Source organism: Macaca mulatta, chromosome 17 (assembly GCF_049350105.2).
Source record: "Macaca mulatta isolate MMU2019108-1 chromosome 17, T2T-MMU8v2.0, whole genome shotgun sequence".
NCBI lineage: Eukaryota > Metazoa > Chordata > Mammalia > Primates > Cercopithecidae > Macaca > Macaca mulatta.
The window spans coordinates 103,675,771-103,694,943 of NC_133422.1; the positions used below are offsets into that span (position 1 = coordinate 103,675,771).

Consider the following 19,173-nt stretch of genomic DNA (forward strand, 5'->3'; position numbering starts at 1 on the left):
CCCAAAGGGTAGTAATAGCATACCAGGCTTCAAAACATTCTTAGAAACCATTTTTCAAATGCAAAGTCCAACACAGTTAGAAATAACCAGGCATAGGAGCACACAAAATAAGTTGAAAAATTACAAGCCAAGACATATGTCAATTGCAATATGTCCACAGGGATTCAAAAGATTGGAATTCAAAGACACATGCCTTAAAATAAGTATGTTTACTGAGCCCCCCACAAAATAAAACGAGAATTTCAGCAGAAATGGGAAACTATAAGGAAATCATCAAATGGAAATTCTGAATTGGAAAATGCTGTAATAAAATTGAGTACAACAGAGGATAAAGTTAAACTTAGTTAGATATAGTTGTTGAAAAACAAAACAAAACAAACAAAAAAATAACTGGGGAAGTGGAAGATAACTCAGAAAATCTCCAGAACGAAACAGACTGAAGCAAAACAGAAGAATGGAAACTCTGGACAATGGTTTAGAGATATAAAGGACAATGAGAAGGATGACTGAAGTCTTAGGGAAAGAAGAGGAAGTGCATGAGCAGAAGAAAGACTTGGTGAGAAATGTTAGAGCCTCTCCCAACACTGACGAAAGAGCACCAGGAAATGGATTTAAGTTGGCAGATTTTTATAACGTTCAACATACATTCTTCATGAGATCCAGCAGTCTGACTCCTCAGTATCTTCCCAAGAGAAATGACAGCAGTGTTCACATAAACACCTGTATGCAAATGCATATGGTGACATTATTCATAATCACATAAAACTGGAAATAAATTCAGTGTCTTTCAACTGGTGACTGGCTTGTATTAGTGATCCATCACTGTGCAAAATATTACTCCCAACACTTGGAGGCTTATGTAAGAAATGGTTATTATTTCATAGTTTCTGTGGGCCAGGAAGCTGTGTGTGGCTTAGCAGGGTGCCTTTGGTTTAAGGTCCCTTGTGAGACAGCAGTCAAGCTGTCAGCCAAGACCACAGTCATCTTGAAGGCTGATCCATTTTCAAGGTCACTCAGATGGCTATTGGCAGGCCGCAGAAGGTTCACATCCAAGTCAACTCACATGGGCCTCTCCACAGGGCAGCCTCCCAGCACGGCAGCTCTCCCCACACCCCTGGGCAAGCAATCCAAGAGACAGCACCCCAGATGGAGGCTGCAGTCTTCATATAACCCAGTCTTGAAAGTGACACCCCAGCACTCTGTCACATTTGATGGAGTCACTAAATCCAGGCCACACTCAATGGGTGGGGAGCCCGTGAGTGCCTGGAGGTGAGCTCACCAGCATCTCACAGGCCAAACTAGCACATGGATGAAGTCTGCAATAAATAAGAGTGATCAACTGTAACGAGCATCAAAAGGGATGGCTAAAACATTGTGTTGAGGTAAAAAAAAAAAAAAAAAAAGTCAAAAGACTAAGTGTGATCCTGCTTATATGACATTTGGGGAAAAGCAAAGCTGTGGAGACAGAAAACAGCTGAGTGGTTGCTGGAGGCCGGGCATAATGGCAGCAGATGAAGTTCAGAAGGACATGTGTTGTTATAGACAACCGGGAAGGTTCATGTCTCTGTAGATGCACAGATTTGTATGTCTAAAAAAGGTGAATCTCACTATCTCTAAATTACACCATAATCAATCCAACTGTTGTAGAAATGAAACAGAAATCTTTGCAAAGCCTGAGTAGGATACATAAAACTTTCCTAGGTGTGTATCATAGTAAAACACCTATAAAATAAAGACCAAATAGAGGTAAAAATATGTACTACCTTCAAAAAGCAGCAACTGAAGTCCAAAGACAATGAAATAACATAGTTAACATGCTCAAATAAAATAACTGCCCCCCAAAAATTCCTGTAATAATGAAAGGGAATTAAGGATATTTTTAGGAAAAAAAATTAAAATGAAAAGAATTAAACATTGACAGACTCAGAATGCTTCCAGATAAAGGAAAGAATAAAGAATAACTAAAAAGGCAAGTAAAAATGGGAGGGGTAAAATAGTATTTAATATTGTATACTGATAAACCTACCTTGCCAGTTGTAACCTCAAAGATAACCCCTGAAAGAATATTAGTGGGGTAGATAATTTCCAAACCAGTAAAGACAGAAAGATAAAATCATAAAAAGTCAACTCCAAAGATGAAAAAAAGGGGTAAAATAGGAAAAATAGGGCAAGTAGAAAGTTCTGAGACAGTAGATATAAAAGCACATATGAAAATAAACCTTATTTAATTAAAATAAATTTTAAAAGACTCATTTAATGTATATTTATATGAAAAATGATTAACAGAATATTTTAAAAACTAAGATTTCTGAAAACAGTAAAACATAAGGATTCTGAAACATTAAATGTAAAGGGATAGAAAAGAAAAAGATATAACATGCAAATATTTAAAAAGCAGCAAAAACAGTGCTCATATATTTGCACGTCAAAAATTACATCTCTAGGCCCGGCGCGGTGGCTCACGCCTGCAATCCCAACACTTTGGGAGGCCGAGGCAGGCAGATCACTGAGGTCAGGAGTTCAAGACCAGCCTGGCCAACATGGTGAAACCCCATCTCTACTAAAAATACAAAAATCAGCTGGGTGTGGTGGTACATGCCTTTAATCCCAGCTACTCGGGAAACTGAGGTAGGAGAATCTCTTCATCCCAGGAGGTGGAGTTGGCAGTGAGCTGAGATCGTGCCACTGCACTCCAGCCTGGGCAACAGAGCCAGACTTCATCTAAAAAAAACAAAACAAAACAAAAAAAACACCTCTAATATTCAAGAAGAAATCACAAAATAAATTCAAAACCCAAACATTTTAACTAATGACAAGGCAAATATGAAAACAGAAGTTTTAGGACATGACTAATGTCTTTTGTGTATGAATGGAAGGGGTTTACATGCAGTGACAGTATGGTCAATATGTGGCTGTACGGCATTGTGGCCATGGCTGGGCTTTTAGTGTCCACATCAACTGAATAATATATATTGTACTGATTAAGTCATTTCATGTGCTTCATTCCATCCCATCCTCCCACCTTGCCACCTTCTGTGTCTCCAGTGTCTATTATTCCACACTCTATGCTCAAGTGTACACGTTATTTAGCTCCCACTTATAAGTGAGAACACGCAGCATTTGTCTTTCAGTGTCTTAGTTATATCACCTAAGATAATGGCCTCCAGTTCCATCCATGTTACTACAAAAGATCTCTTAAGAAATGCAAATGTATGGCTTCAAACATTTGCATCACAAGAGAACAAATACAACAAGTGTTAAAAGTATCTAGAAATTAGAAACAGAACAAAAACTAAATACCACGAAAATAGAAGGAAAGATACGATGGTGATAATAAGAACATAAGTTATTGAAATATAAAACAAAATAATGTAAAGGGATAGAAAGGAAGGAAAGAGAAAGTTTATCTTTTAAAAAATTATCTTTGAAAACATTAATAAGATTGAAAATTTTCTTGCAATGGGATAGAGAAATAGAGAAAATGGACACAAATAACAGATTTTAGATTGAAAAGAGGACATCAATACAGATCTGGCTGAAATTAAAAATAAGAGAATATTACAAACAGTTTTACGCCAAGATAAATTTGCAAATGTACATGAATACATTCTCAAAAAAAGGAAAAATAGAACTAAAGAAAATGGACAAAAGAAGTAGGAAAGCTAAATAACACTGTAAATGTTAAATTAATGCAATTTGTAATTGAATGCCTTCCTGCTCCAGAATCGGATGGTTTCTCCACTAAATTTTTCCAAAATTCTAAGGATGAAATAACTCCAATGTCACATAAACACTTTCAGAGAACAGGAAGGAAGAAGGAGAAAGAACATAATATTACTCCAGCTTGCATAATTAGCCACTTAATTTATGACAAAATTGGCGTGTTAGGGCACTGGGGAAGAATAATTGATTGCTATCCATGTGAGGCAAACAGTGAAACTTGACCCTGCCTAATGCTATACACACAAAACAATTCCTGATAGATTATAGATCTGTATGTCAAATGTCAAATAATAAAATGGATAGAAGAAACAATAGAACATCTTTCTTTCTTCGTAAAAGGAAAGGCCTTCTTAAGCAAGACACAAAAGTTTTAACCATAAAGAAAAAGGAAAAAATAACATAAATAGGGAGAAAATATTTTCAACACATTTACCCAACAAAGGCTAATATTCAACGTTTATTTAAATCAAAAACAAAAGACAGCTTAAAAGAAAATTGGACAGAATACACGAATACGACTTAGAAAAACATTTTTAATGGATTCCAACCTCGTTAGTAACTAGAGAAATGTAACTTAAGACTCCAGGACGATGCTACCACACACACTCTAGAATTACAGACCTGCCTGACAAGGAAGAGGTGCTCAGAGAACCAACTGCCACAAAGTGAGGAGGGCGATTTCATTCGGAGGAGAAGGCCAGCAGCTATTTGGAGAGATGACCACAGGAGCTTCCGCAGAGCTGCCAGTGTTGTATTTCTTTATTTTATTTGTGTGGTTGTGAGAGGTGACAATGTGCTAGCAGCCCTTACTCTCAGCACCTCCTCGGCCTCCTGCCTCAGCTTCCACTCTGGCGGCGCTTGAGGAGCCCTTTGCCTGCCACGGCACCATGGGAGCCCCTCTCTGGGCTGGCTGAGGCCGGAGCCTCCTCCCTCTGCTTGTGGGGAGGTGTGGAGAGAGAGGTGCAGGTGGGAACCCGGGCTGCGGGCCGCGCTTGTGAGCCAGTGCGAGTTCCAGCGGGAGCGGGCGTGGGCTCTGTGGGCTCTGCACAGGGAGCAGCCAGCAGTTGCCGCCAACCCAGGGCAGTGAGGGGCTTAGCACCCGGGCCAGCAGCTGCAGAGGTTGCACTGGGTCCCCCAGCAGTGTCAGCCCGCTGGCACAGGCCTCCTAGCTGCCTCCCTGCGGGACAGGGCTCGGGACCTGCAGCCCACCATGTCTGAGCTCCTCCCCCTGCAGTGGGCTCCCAGGCTGCCTGAGCCTCCCCCAGGGGCACCACCCCCTGCTCAGTGGCACCCGGTCCCATCGACAGCCCAAGGGCTGAAGAGTGTAGGGGCAGCTCAGGACTGACGGGCTGCTCTGCCTGCAGCCCTGGTGCATGATTCACTGGGTGAAGCCAGCTGGGGACTTAGAGAACTTTTATATCTAGCCGGAGGATTGTATGTGCACCAATCAGCATTCTGCGTCTAGCTCAGTGTTTGTAAATACACCAATCAGCACTCTGTGTCTACCTCCAGGTTTGTGAATACACCAATTGGTATTCTGTATCTAGCTAACCTAGTGGAGACTTGGAGGACTAGCACTCTGTGACTCTGTCTAGCTCAAGGATTGTAAATGCACCAATCAGCACTCTGTGTCTAGCTCAGGGTTTGTAAACGCACCAATTGGTACTCTGTATCTAGCTAATTCTGTAGCCAACTAGCACTCTGTGACTCTGTGTCTAGCTCAAGAATTGTAAAGGCACCAGTCAGCACTCTGTCAAAACGGACCAATCAGCTCTCTGTAAAATGGACCAATCAGCAGGATGTGGGTGTGGCCAGATAAGGGAATAAAAGCAGGCTGCCGGAGCCAGTAGTGGCAACCCGCTAGGATCCTCTCCTATGTTGTGGAGGCTTGGTTCTTTCCCTGTTTGCAATAAATCTTGTTGCTGCTGTTTGGGTTCATGCTGCTTTTACGAACTGTAACACTGACTGCGAAGGTCTGCCACTTGACTCCTGAAGCCAGCGACACCACAAACCCACCGGGAAGAACGAACAACTCCAGACGCACTGCCTTTAAGAGCTGTAACACTCACCATGAAGGTCTGCAGCTTCACTCCTGACAGCGAGACCACGAACCCACCAGAAGGAAGAAGCTCCAGACACATCTGAACGACTGAAGGAACAAACTCTGGACACACCATCTTTAAGAACTGTTACACTCACTGCGAGAGTTCGCGGCTTCATTCTTGAAGTCAGCAAGACCAAGAACCCACCAATTCCGGACACAGTTGCTACAATTCTGCAATTTAAAAAAAAAAAAAAAAAAAAAGGAAGAAAGAGATGGAGAAAGGGAACTTCTCTTAAATAAAATATTTAAGTTTTCCGTGTTTTGAGGCAAAAGGCAAAAACTACAGCTTCGGAAATGATCCTAAAAAATTTAATAATAATAAAGAACTGCAAGTGTTACTCTAAATATCAAAACATAACCGAAAACGAAAGAAACAAACAAAACCCCTCTAGACCAAAATGGAGATGTTTGTGGAAAAGGCTCCATGAAATTAATAATATGAATTCTTTGGGAGTATCAGGGTTCTAAACTTCAGCATGTAACAGATAGTGTGTATGGCCGCAGCCTGCAACACAGATTGCTGTGTTCTCCCTTAACATGCTTACGGATTTTAAAATAAAGTTGGTTCTATGCTGTCGTTAATTAAAAACCACTTGAAAATCTCAAGAGTTATATGTGCAAAAGGAAAATTATTTCAATTGGAAATTCAATCTTTCAAAGCAACTTAACACATTTATGCTGATCTACTCTTGTGAGCGCCGTGAATTTTTGGGTGCCTGGAACTTTCCCCATGATTTTTAAAACATCCAGCACAAGGCTCTATATACTTAGGCCCTCAGTAAGCATTTACTGATTGAAATAATGTTGTTTGTTACGTAGGAACCAGTAAATCCCATCTAGAGGGCAGAGTCAGAAAAACTGCCCAATCAGTATTATAGAAATTGAACAGACATTACACATGTGCAGCATGTGATATATACATGAATATGATAACTCTTAAAGCAATTATTAGTACAGGTTCATAACTTACAAAGTGTGGCCAATGCACTTTCTAAATATGGGCACAAGATGAAAACAAATGTTTAAAATAATTTAAAGTTCAAATTGAATTAGAAACAGTGTTATTTTCTAGGAAACATTTCTCTTTTGAATGCCAGTATCTGCATGCTACCTCTGCTTCCCAGAAATAATTATCTGTTTGTTCATTTGTTGAAATATAGTTATGTGTGGGTAATTATAGCTATCACTTACTTTAATTGCCATCCTTTTACTGATGTGAACGCAAGCTTGGATTTTTTTTGTATACTTAATTATTCCCTGGACTTGTGGTTATTTATTATTAGATTAGAGAGCAGTTTTTAGTGTTAGAACATTTTAGCTTTATCAAACAAAATATTGTGAACATAAAGATGTTTATTTTGTGGGGACACAGATATAAAAAAATCTAACTAGGGCATTTTATATCAGTATTATTTTTTTCCTTGAATATACATAATATGGCTGGGTATCAGGAAAAATGGCAATGAAAGAATACAGTCATTGCGTTTGCATTTACATTTATCATTCTGTGCAAATTGTGTATTTTTAATTTGCATTGTGTTCATCCTCAATGCACAATAAGGGTTTCTTGTGTTGAATACAGGCTTCCTAAGGCAAAAGGTTGGGGGGCATCATTTGCAGGACCAGAAAATCTACATTCTGTGCATCGACTCTGGCGCCTTGTTGAACTTAGGCCATTAGAGCACCAAACCACACCAGTTCTGGGAACATCTAAGAAGGGTTTCCATCAGCCACACCTCAAAATCAATCCAATCCACCAGTCAAGGAGCCTTTGGTGGGAGTCCATAAATGTCTTTAATATATATTTTACAACATCACTTTTTTTTTTTTTTTGAGACGGAGTCTCACTCTGTCACCCAGGCTGGAGTGCAGGGGCGCTCTCTCAGCTCACTGAAAGCTCTGCCTCCAGGGTTCACACCATTCTCCTGCCTCAGCCTCCCCAGTAGCTGACACTACAGGCGCCCACGACCACACCCAGCTAATTTTTTGTATATTTAGTAGAGACGGGGTTTCACCGTGTTAGCCAGCATGGTCTTGATCTCCTGATCTCATGATCCGCCCACCTCGGCCTCCCAAAGTGCTGGGATTACAGGCATGAGCCACTGCGCCTCGCCAACATCACTTTCTTTACGGAAATTGTACACATTCTTTGGAACTCATACTCTTGTCTGACTGAAAGTTTAACAGCCAGAGAAAAGGAAGCAAGCCTCACTTGACAATCTGGAATATGTTGAAATCATCTATTTTAAGCAATAGAAGTTACCTTTGCAAAGAAAGAAAACTCCTGGGGCATCAAGTAAGCCCTGCCCCACTCATCCTTCTAGTTAAAAGCATTTTAAAGTCACATTAAATAATTTCTAATGTGGATATTATTTAATTACCTTTTCTCCACTGCAGTTGAGAAGTCAGTGTTGAAAAGGAACAGAATGAAATGCTCACTCTACTCTTTCCTAGCTGCGGAATATTGTTCCCAGTGCTTAAGGCATCATTCTGCCTGCCTGGGTTTGAAGCTCAGCTCCGATGCTTATTAACTCCCCTACCATGGGCAAGTTACTTAACCTCTCTGCTTTTCAATTTTCTCGTCTTAAAAATAGGAATAATAAAAGCACCTACTTCATGGATTGCTGTATTTTATACAACAATATTTAACAGAAAGTCAATACTCAAGAAGTATTACCCATACACAGTTATTCATAAAGTGTTACGTGTTTTAGAGCTAGAAGAGTCATGAGGATTTATCCAACAGAAACAACAATTACATGAATGAGGTAGATGAGGTGCAAGGCAGTGAATTCGTTTCTCTGAAACCATACAGGCTATAATAGTAGATCAGTGCTTTATGAAAGAGACACAAATGCCCACGTGTACAGCCAAATACACAATGTTACTTTGATGGCTTATGCTGGTATGCAGGGCAAAGACAGACATTACAATTTGGAGTCTCTGGGATGAATAGAAGCAGGAATATCAGGGTGGAGTTCAGGGGATATTTAATATTGAGGTTGGAGGATTCAAAATAATATGAAGGGCAGGATGGCAAGAGGAAACCCAGTGAAGAGAGAGGTGCACATTAGTCAATCAAAACACTCACCAAGTGCACCTGTCACATGTAGGCTTTGTGTTATGCATGGGAGCCCTATGATACCTAAGCACCACAAGATGACCTCTTTGTGTGAACAGTGAAAATACGGAGCACACTGAAAATACATACCAAGGAGACTGCAAAATAGGGCAGTCAGCAATAAATGTCAAACGAATCCCATAAATAATGATTAGTCTGTTACTTTCTGCATAGATAAAAGAGATGATTCTGGTGGGCTGGGATTGCTAAGGATGCTTCATAGAGAAGGTTGGGATTTTCAAAATGTGTTTAAATCAGAAAAGAAGGGAGCACATTTCCAGGAATTTTCTGCACGATGTATTGTGGCACGAATGTGAATCAGCTTCTCTGATAGAATAGGTGAGTAAATAAGAGAGGAAAGAAACAATTATGTAGGAGCTACAGAGCCATGAATGCCAATTTAAAGAGTGTCTCGGCTGGGCACGGTGGCTCACGCCTATAATCCCAGCACTTTGGGAGGCCGAGGCGGGCGGATCACGAGGTCAGGAGATCAAGGCCATCCTGGCTAACACGGTGAAACCCTGTCTCTACTAAAAATACAAAAAATTAGCCAGGCGTGGTGGCGGTCGCCTGTAGTTCCAGCTACTCGGGAGGCTGAGGCAGGAGAATGGCGTGAACCTGGGAGGCGGAGCTTGCAGTGAGCCGAGATCGTGCCACTGCACTCCAGCCTGGGCGACAGAGCCAGACTCCGTCTCAAAAAAAAATAAAAAATATAAAACAAGAAAAAAATTAAAAATGAAAAAACAAGAGAGAAAAAAAAAAAGAATGTCTCTGAAAGGGTTGCCATTGTTTTGAGGGAGTACTGTCTGCTATTTTGGAGAAGTGTACCTGATTGTACTATCCAGGGTGAACAACAGAATTGGAAACTGAGTTTGGGGGTGCCAGTTTTGAATTCATTCACTTAAGCCTTGGCAGGTTTTGTACATGAAGCAAGAGTATTAGACTGTATTGGTATAGGAGTCAAGAAGTGGAAGGTGTCAAGAACGACTCCAAGAATTTGAGGCAAATGATGGGAGAATACTGCACTCTTCAGAAGGGAAGGGCAGTTCCCAAAGGAGGTTAATTCCATAAGTGGATTTGGAACTCGAGAGAGAAGGACTTCTGATTATGGATGATTTTTCCGTAAATGATGATTACAGGTTTGGAGTTTAGGCCAGGGTTCCAGGATAGAAAGAGAAAAGCCAGAATTTTCAAAGAAGCTGGAGACATGGTGGTTATTTGTAGCATCAGAAGAAAAATAATAAAGAGGAATAAGAAAAGAAATATGACCACTAAACAATGCAGAACGCCAAACTTTGAGAAATTTACATTGAGAAGGGTGGAAATGGAGACATGCAATAGGTGCTCAAGAGATAGAAGACAGATGTCCGATTTCATGGAAATCAAGAGAGGAGTGGATTTAAAGGTAATGGAATACTTGGAAAGCTGGACAGATGTAAAAAGAGAATTCAAACCACCTTGCCATTGGCTAAACAAGTTTGGGTCCCTACAAAATGACAGATTTGACTAACAGATTCCAACTGGTTAGCCATGTGAAATTCAGTGCCGTACCCCCCTTGAAAGTCTCTGTCTCATTCTTGTCTTGTCTGGTTTTTGTTTTGTATTGTTTTGTTTTGTTTTGTTTTTTGAGATGAAGTCTCACTCTGTCGCCCAGGCTAGAGTGCAGTGGCACGATCTCGATTCACTGCAACTTCCACCTTCTGGGTTCAAGTGATTCTTCAGCCTCAGCCTCCCGAGTGGCTGGGACTACAGGCGCCCACCACCACCTCAGGCTATTTTTTTTGTATTCTTTTTAGAAGAGGCGGGGTTTCACTGTGTTAGCCAGAATGGTCTTGATATCCTGACCTCGTGATCCGCCCGCCTCGGCCTCTCAAAGTGCTGGGTTTACAGGCGTGAGCCACCACACCTGGCCCTCATTCTTGTCTTCTTATAAGAATCTGCATGAACCCACTGGGCTCTGCATATAGACCTCATGGCCCCAGAGTCTCTCACTTTTCAAAATTACTTAAAAAATCACACAGAACTCCAGGGACCAGGTCTACATCACAGTGATGAGGATGTCCTAAAAGCCATTCCTCTTTGTGTCCTGGAGGAAGGTTTAATTTTCAGTGCTCTGAGCAGCCTCCAATTCAGGAGGAGAGGAAGAGCAGAGGCTGCTGCTTCCTGCTAAACCCTCAATCAAGGCCAAAGCCTTTTTGACTTTTGCCCACCCAAGTTTAAAGGAACAACAGCAGGTTCTATGGAGTGTCCACAGTATATCCATTAGGCCATGAAGATCAGCTTTGGGGAATTCCTTCCCTGAGCATCTGCATGTTTTCTTTGAGCAGAAGAGCTGGATATCTGGAGGGTAGGGTAGAGTGGATGCAGTTTCAGAAGACCTTGACTTGCTGTCATTTGGGCAAGAATGGCTTTTTGAAATAGTTTGGTATCAAATGGACCAAAAGCTCAACTTTTTGAAGCACACTGTTGCAACCCTGGAAAGAATATGTTCAGCAAGGGACACATGAATCTCTAAGCTGGGAATTGTTAACTCCAAGCCTGGTCTGGGGAGAAGACTGCTGCAGTACGAGGAGCAGAGGAGGCTTCTCAGAATGTGCAGAAGCTTCTTCACGGACAGAATTCCACCCTTTAATGAAGGCACAGATAAAGAGCTCTATCTTCACTTTAAATGTTCCTCCAACACGATTGGAGTCTTCACCCTGGTTAAAATGCGCCATGGGATTCTCTACCCACACAAGACTGTGGGACTTTTCTGGGGGCCTTTGCTTAGCAATGTTCCTGTTAGCTGTGTGAGAAAATCCTTGCTATGTTTAAAAAAAAAAAAGTTCTTGTCAGTTAGGGACACATGTACAAATATTTACAGCTAAAATGACATGATTTCTGGGATTTAAGTGAAAAATGAATAAAAAATGGATAAAAATGGATAAAATTGACAGCCCCAAGGCTTGGAATGGGTGCATGGAGTTTCACTACATATTCTCTTTATGTCTGAAATGTTTGTAATAAAAAGTTTTAAAACTGTGTTATTTTGATAGATAAAATGAATGTTAACTGTAGTCTCATATCCATTACTTGGAATTCTTAATGGAATTGAATATGTGTATTACTTGTTAGTCATTCATTTTTTTTCTCCTTTATTTTCTACACTTATTATTTGTCCACTGTTTAATATCTGGGAGAAGGTCCTTTATTTTGATCTGTAGGATGTTTTAAGAATTAAAAAGCCTCTTATTTAATATATTTCAATGTTCTACATTGTTCTTTTAAAATACACGTTTTATTTTTAGGGCATCATCAATATGTTTATTTTTAATGTTTATATAGAGATATGAATCTGTTTTTTTAATTCATGGGTTGTGCCTTTGATGTCATTTTAAAATTATTTGCCTTAAAAAGGTACTGCTTCTAATATGGCAGCGAAATAAAATATTGTGCTGGAAAAAAACAAAACGAAACAAAACAAAACCCTCCTGCCGTGTAACCTCCTTTGCACCTTTGGCGCTTCCTGGCTGTCATTCTGCCCCTTCCACTTCTCACAACATTGGTCAGTTGGCCATGATGAGGACCCTTGGCCTGTTTGCTACAACCTTCCAAAATCCCCTTCCCTCTGACTTCTTGGGCTCAGTCCTTTGTCCCACCCCCTCCTCCACATGCCAGTCTCCCCCAGCACCTACGCACCTGCCTCCCTCCCCACTGTCCTCACCTGGCCCTCCACACCTGCATGCGAGCATCTGCCCACACTGCATCCATCCCTGTCTGTGGAGCCCTGACACAGGTTCTGGGACCCATCCTTTCTTCAGTCAACAGTTACGAATGAAATACCTTTGAACTCATGACTTAGATAAAATGGCAGCACGTCTCTTCTGGGAAGTCTGCAGTGCTGCCTCTCGTCTCCAAAGTGTGGTCACATTTCCGCGAAGCGTCCTTGTGTTTTGTTGCCTTATCACGTTGGTGCTCACAGCCAGGCATGTCCTTCTCGACTTTGTTCACCCTCCACAATTCTCCTCCTCCTGGAAGGCCCAGGTCCTTTGGCAACACCACCATGAAGTTTCCTCTAGTCCCTTCCATCAGAATAAATGCTTGCCTTCTCCAAGACCCCGTTCAACGTGACCTGTACTCCTCTTAATCCTGAAATCATGCTGCTGTGTGTTTGGCTTCAGTGTCATTCTCACTGAATTATGACTTCCTCAAGGGTGGGGACACTTCTTCATTCTTCATTGTATTTCCCAGTGCCTTATGCAGAGGTTGCTCATAAATGTTTTTAACCTTAGTTTAATTGACTCTCTGCAGTGCTCAGCAGGCTATCGATTCAGCTCTGAGCTTGTACCCTTTCAATTGAGTTTCTGTTTTGATTCTGAGATCCAACTTCTAATTTTATTTATTTATTTATTTATTTATTTATTTATTTATTTATTTTGAGATGGAGTCTCACTCTGTCACCCAGGCTGGGGTACAATGGCGCAAACTTGGCTCACTGCAACTCTGCCTCCCGGGTTCAAGCGATTCTCCTGCCTCGGCACCCGGAGTAGCTGGGACTACAGGTGTGCACCACCAGGCCCGGGTAATTTTGTGTTTTTAGTAGAGATGGGATTTCACCATGTTGGCCAGGCTGGTCTCGATCTCCTGACCTCAGGTGATCTGCCACCTCAGCCTCCCAAAGTGCTGAGATTACAGGCGTGAGCCGCCGCATCCATCCCCAACTTCTAATTTATAATTTAGTTTTGAAAAATGGATCACAATTGTCTTCTCCTGGCAAACTGGTTTCTTTATAGTTCCTGTAGAAGTTAAGGTTTATCTTGCTTGTCAATTAGCCCCTTCGTCCCAGCACCCCATCCTTTATTCCCCTCTAAGAGGGGGTCCTTCACATGAATCCCAAGCCCTTTGTTGTGCTCTACTATCTGGAAACACGTTTTTTTTTTCTAACTATCTGCCTTATCTAGTCTCCTGAAATTTCATATTGTGCCTGATCTTGAATTGCCATGCTCCCTTCTGCCTGTGTGAACTTTAGGCTGCTCCAACACTCACTGTGATTGGAGCCTTTCCTGTGTCCTGCTGCCACAGTGTCTAAGGACGCTATTCCCACGTAGCACCTGAGGCTACTGCTGCTGCCTGTGGCTGAGATCTGTTCTCCAGCCATTGTCTGCCCAGTCTTCATGAAGTTAGCTTTTCCATACCAAGGTATCTGGACATGTAACAAGATCACTGGGAAGCGCTTGTTATGTATTGACAGGACTGTGTAGACTTCCCTGAGGAACTCTCTCCTATAATCGGAAAAGTGTGCAGTGATTGTCTAATGATTTTTAATTTAGGAATCATGTATATGTTTAATCAATTACAGTGTGCTAGTTAATTATGCTTTCAGAGGGGAGTAGTAATCACTTCAGTAGTTAAAGTTCTCTGAGTTGAATTCATTTTGTTGGGTTCTTGTTTCTCTTTTTGTCTATTCATGTTTATTAATCAAAGTCACTTTCGGTGATGCATGATGCCTGTGTCACAGTGGTTCTCAGCCAGTGTAGGAGGGGATGACTTTGCCCTCCAGGGAACTTTTGGTAATGTCTGGGAACATTTCTGGGTGCCACAAATGGGGGCACTGCTGGCATCTAGTGCGTGGAGGTCAGGGATGCTATTTAACATCCTGCAATGCATGGGGCAGACCCCACTGCAAAGAATTATACAGGCCAAAATGCCAATAGTGCAGAGGGTGGGAAACTGCTTTGATCATAAAGGATAATTAATAAAATCATTTGGTGCCTCATAGCGACTTCATGTTGTTGGAGGGCATGTAAAGTTTCATAAACCTACAACTTACTCTACGTGGTTGCTCGTGAATTGGTGTTGTGAATCAGCAGCTCTCCCCACCTTTTCCTCGTGGAAATTCAGCCAATCTCTTTGCTTCCTTGTGCACAAAATGAACTACAGCCAGTGGAATTCATCAGACACACAGGCTTAGTCATGCTCTGACTTCGAATCCCTTCCTCGTCTCCCTGCAGTCCTATGAATGGCAGCCACATTCTGCTGTCTGCAGTCACCCCAGCGACTCAGTGGACCCGTCACTCACCCCGGAAGCATCTTCAAACCTTTTCAGTATCTGGAAGTTTCCCTTCTCCCCTCCAATACTTGTCTGCTCACTTTTGTGCTATTATCACATATTTCTTTATTATCATTGTATCTCCTTTGGCAGGATATGCCCTCTTTTCCTAAATGAAGCTGCCACAATACTGTGTGTGCCCATGTTTCATTGCAAAATTTAGTATTTAGTTTGTGTTTAAGAAACATCATTTCAATTTGTAAAATATAACAACTCTAGTTTATTGTAATGAGTGCATGACTTACTTTATTTGGAATGGAGACACTGCTTAATTCCTGATATGTGTTGACCTCAATAGGTTTACCTGAAGAAGATGGATACTCACGGTTGTCTATAAGCGGCACGGGGACTTCGACATTTCAGAGACACAGGGACAGTCACACCACTCAGGTAATGACGTCTATCTGTTCACATGTGCAGTGACAGATGGAATTCAGTTATGACAAGACATTCATTAACTTGTTACCAATAGATGCTCTGTGTGGACTGCAGAGCTCAGCTGTTCTCACCTCTGCCCTGCACTCCTTGGGCTGAATGGTCTTCTCTCTCCATCTCAGCTGACTACAATTTTCCACCTGTTTCCAAAATAAAGAATAATGTCCAAAAAAACTAAAACATAATAGTTTTAAATGAAATATCGTAGATTTAATTTATGTTGTGGTAGTTTAAAATTATTCTCGGGTGAAGATGGTATTAAATTGCTGAATGAAGTTGCTATGCATTTGGCCTTGGCTAAAATAGGATGACTCTTAGTGACCACACCTGGGAATAAAATGCTTGAACCACCTGTGGTTTCATGGCATGCATTTTATCTCAGTTATGCCATTCACTTCCATGTAATTCACATTGATTTGAAATATGACATATCATGAGAACATGGTAAAATCAAAGTGAGATTGCAGTCCACAAAACTGTTTGGAGGTGTATTACTGATTCCATGTAAATGTTTCATGTGTCTGCTCCTAACAATTTCACCAAAATAAACAAGATTATCACTTCAAGAAGAAGAAAAAACAACCCATTGGTGCTTTTAGAAAGTAAAAGAATTTATATTATAGAATATAGTGTTTTATTTTCCTTTTATGTTGAATTTTAAAATATACTTTAAATAATTATCTTTAAAATATGTAATGTTGCATTCAAAGTGATGCACAAACCACTAAGTAAGGAGACGTTGTTATCAATATATTAACACACTATTGCTTTAGCAACAGGATTCTCATTTTATCTAAAGTTACAGCACAATTTTTATGTCAAACATCTACATAAAAATCTAAAATAACCTCAGCCAAGTATCCAGATGTTTCCATGAAATCAAGTATCCAGCTAATGATCAGCTTTCCTTGGAATATTTAGCATTATAGAGGCACAGCCATATTATCAGCGGAGATTTTTCTAAATAACACTGATGAGGTAGTGAGAAAAATCAATAATTTGAATCTTAAGAATAAATCTTACAGTAGGCAATCTTCTGAAATCACTTGCACTGATATCCAGGCACTGAAATAGAAAGAAAATGCTGATTGGTTGCAATAATAGATTGTCCTAATCTCCCCTCTGTTCCTTAGAGATGCATCTACTTTACCTTGTAAGCATCACAGATGCTTCCTCTGAGATGGTGCAGAGGGGAACCTCCTGGTCACAAACACTGGTTTGATTTTCATATCAGAGGCCTGCCCCCTGTACATTATAACCCAACGCTGGGCCATCTGACATCCTTTCCAGGCCTGCCCCTACAGTGTGGTTCTTAGACAAAGAGAGTCATTTGAAAGAAGGTATATATAGTAGGCTGCTTTGTGACTTTTCCTCTGTGTTTGGCTAAGAATCAAAGAGAGATGGGAAAGGTCATCAGAAATCATTTTCCAGTCTCAGATTTCAAAGAGGCCTTGTTTTCAAATGTAGACATCCCTGATGAGGCAGGAACTGCCAGTCATCTTGGGGCACTTTCTTTTTCTCAAGGAAACTGAAAACCCAGGCTCATTCTCTTCCATGCAAATCGTGGGCACTCACGTGATGAGACAAATTCCTTACTGGTGAGAAGCTGTAAGAGTTATGTGAAACTATGTGTTTAATGGCTTTCAGAATTTATCTCTCATGTGACATTTATACAAGAAGTATGGACACGTACAGAGAAGCAGCTTTTTAGCTTTTCTACTAATGCAATTAAATAGAAATTCTATAAAATCCAGTCCTGGACAGATTGCGCATGTAGCAGCAAAATTAAATGGTGACCACAAGTGAAATTTCTCTTTAAGGATGTCTATATTTTCATTAGCCTCATCAGCAGTTTTAATAAACTTCCTTCAAGGAAGATAAAATGTCTGGGCATTATAGTAGATAAAGAAAAGAGAAAATAGAGTCAGTAATTTGCCAAAGATCATATGGAAAATTCACTGAGTCCACAGTTTGAATGGAAATCAAGATCATATGTTCCGTTTCTGAGAATGAACTTATCATAATCCGTTAAAAGGAACAGAGGAGTCATTTAACTGTTTCATAAAATTAATTAATTAATTTTTTTATTTTATTATTTTATTTTTTTGAGACAGTTTCACTCTTGTTGCCCAGGCTGGAGTGTAATGGGATGATCTCAGCTCATTGCAACCTCCACCTCCCGGGTTCAAGTGATTCTCCTACCTCAGCCTCCCAAGTAGCTGGTATTACAGGTGTGCACCACCACACCTGGCTAATTTTGTATTTTCATTAGAGATGGAGTTTCATCATATTGGTTAGGCTGGTCTCAAACTCCTGACCTCAGTGATCCACCTGCCTTGGCCTCCCAAAGTGCTGGGATTACAGGCGTGAGCCACTGCACCTGGCCTGTTTCATAAAGCTTAAAGAATTTTTGGTTCAAAAATAAAAGTCTTCAGTAGTGATAGTGCACATTTGTGATTTGGCTTTTTCCTGCCAGTCCCACATTTAAGTTTGGCACCTACCATGATGAAAATAAAGGAAAGGGACTCCCTCTTCCTCCCCTGCTGCTTTGACAGCTGGACAAATACATGTAAGATGGGCTCAGTTAACCTACCTATGATGGATGCAGAGCGAGGGACATATAATGGAAGGGACAACAACTGACCTGGCTCCATGGGGTGACATTGGGCAGTAGTGGCTCCTACAGCATCAATGTAGGTGCTCCTCTGCAGCACCAGCAGAATAATATTAGTCAGAGAAGAACCTTGCTCAGAGCATGCCAGCCATCAGCCCCCGCATCCACCTCAGTCACTCGCCAGACCTTTTTGTCGAAATTCATGTCTTTCCTTAGCCTTCCAATAAAGCCTCTACCTGCCTGAGATGTCCAGAGTTAGTTTCCTTTGCTTAGAAATCATAATTTTGACTAATATACACATTTAATTTTATTGTTATTATCCATAAAGTTTTACACCCAAACAAGTATTTTTTTTTTTTCCCACTCTGTGTACAAGCTCTTCATTTGTTCTCAAAATAGTTGCAAAACATTTTCTGATAGGACTGGATCCTCAGTATATGGTGGTGGCTTATGTAGAAAAAGAATATAGAAAATGTAGTTGATGTTGTACTCCATTATAACTTTTTATTAATTTGAAAACTATAATGGCTTTACATAAAAGTAGTGAACATTAATTTTACGTAAAATGTTTGAAATAGCAAAAGCAAGGACATTGGCTGCGCTGCGCATGAGGCTGTGTTCATTTGCACTTTCCAAGCACTGGGCATGAATAAAACTGGCTGTGAGATATGACTTCATGGAATTCCACACACTGGCCCTTGACGGAGCTTTGTGACAGTTCCCAGGACGCAAATCTAGAATTTCGTAGGTTATAGAAGTATTCTAAATTAGCTTTGGAATTAAACAGTGTTTATGAAAGGAATATGACATTTATCTACTTACCATTTTATGAGATTTTACTTTTTTTTTAAGTTTATGCTATTTGGCGTGATGCAATCCTTTAGAAGTAACTCGGTGGTGAGAGGCTCAGCAGTGGGGGAAATGCTGAGAGCGTCATCCAGCCGAGAATGACTTCTTTGCATTTTTTGCCATGATGGCAATCCTCTGCTGACTCAGAGGGCCAGGTAACCTGACACAGGAAGCCCACAATTTATAAATAGAGCAAAAGCATGAAAGTCACAGGGAGGTGGGAGGACGGCCTGAAGGCA

The 19,173-nt window shown here is 40.9% G+C and overlaps 1 protein-coding gene across 1 annotated transcript in view; it reads left to right on the forward strand.

Annotated features, from left to right (window-relative positions):
• The window catches only part of MYO16 (myosin XVI), a 617,076-nt gene that overhangs the window by 572,850 nt on the left and 25,053 nt on the right, over positions 1-19,173 (forward strand). The window contains exon 34 of the mRNA XM_015121440.3: positions 15,335-15,426. Coding sequence (XP_014976926.3) covers positions 15,335-15,426 — 92 coding nt within the window. The remainder of the gene's footprint in view (positions 1-15,334; positions 15,427-19,173) is intronic.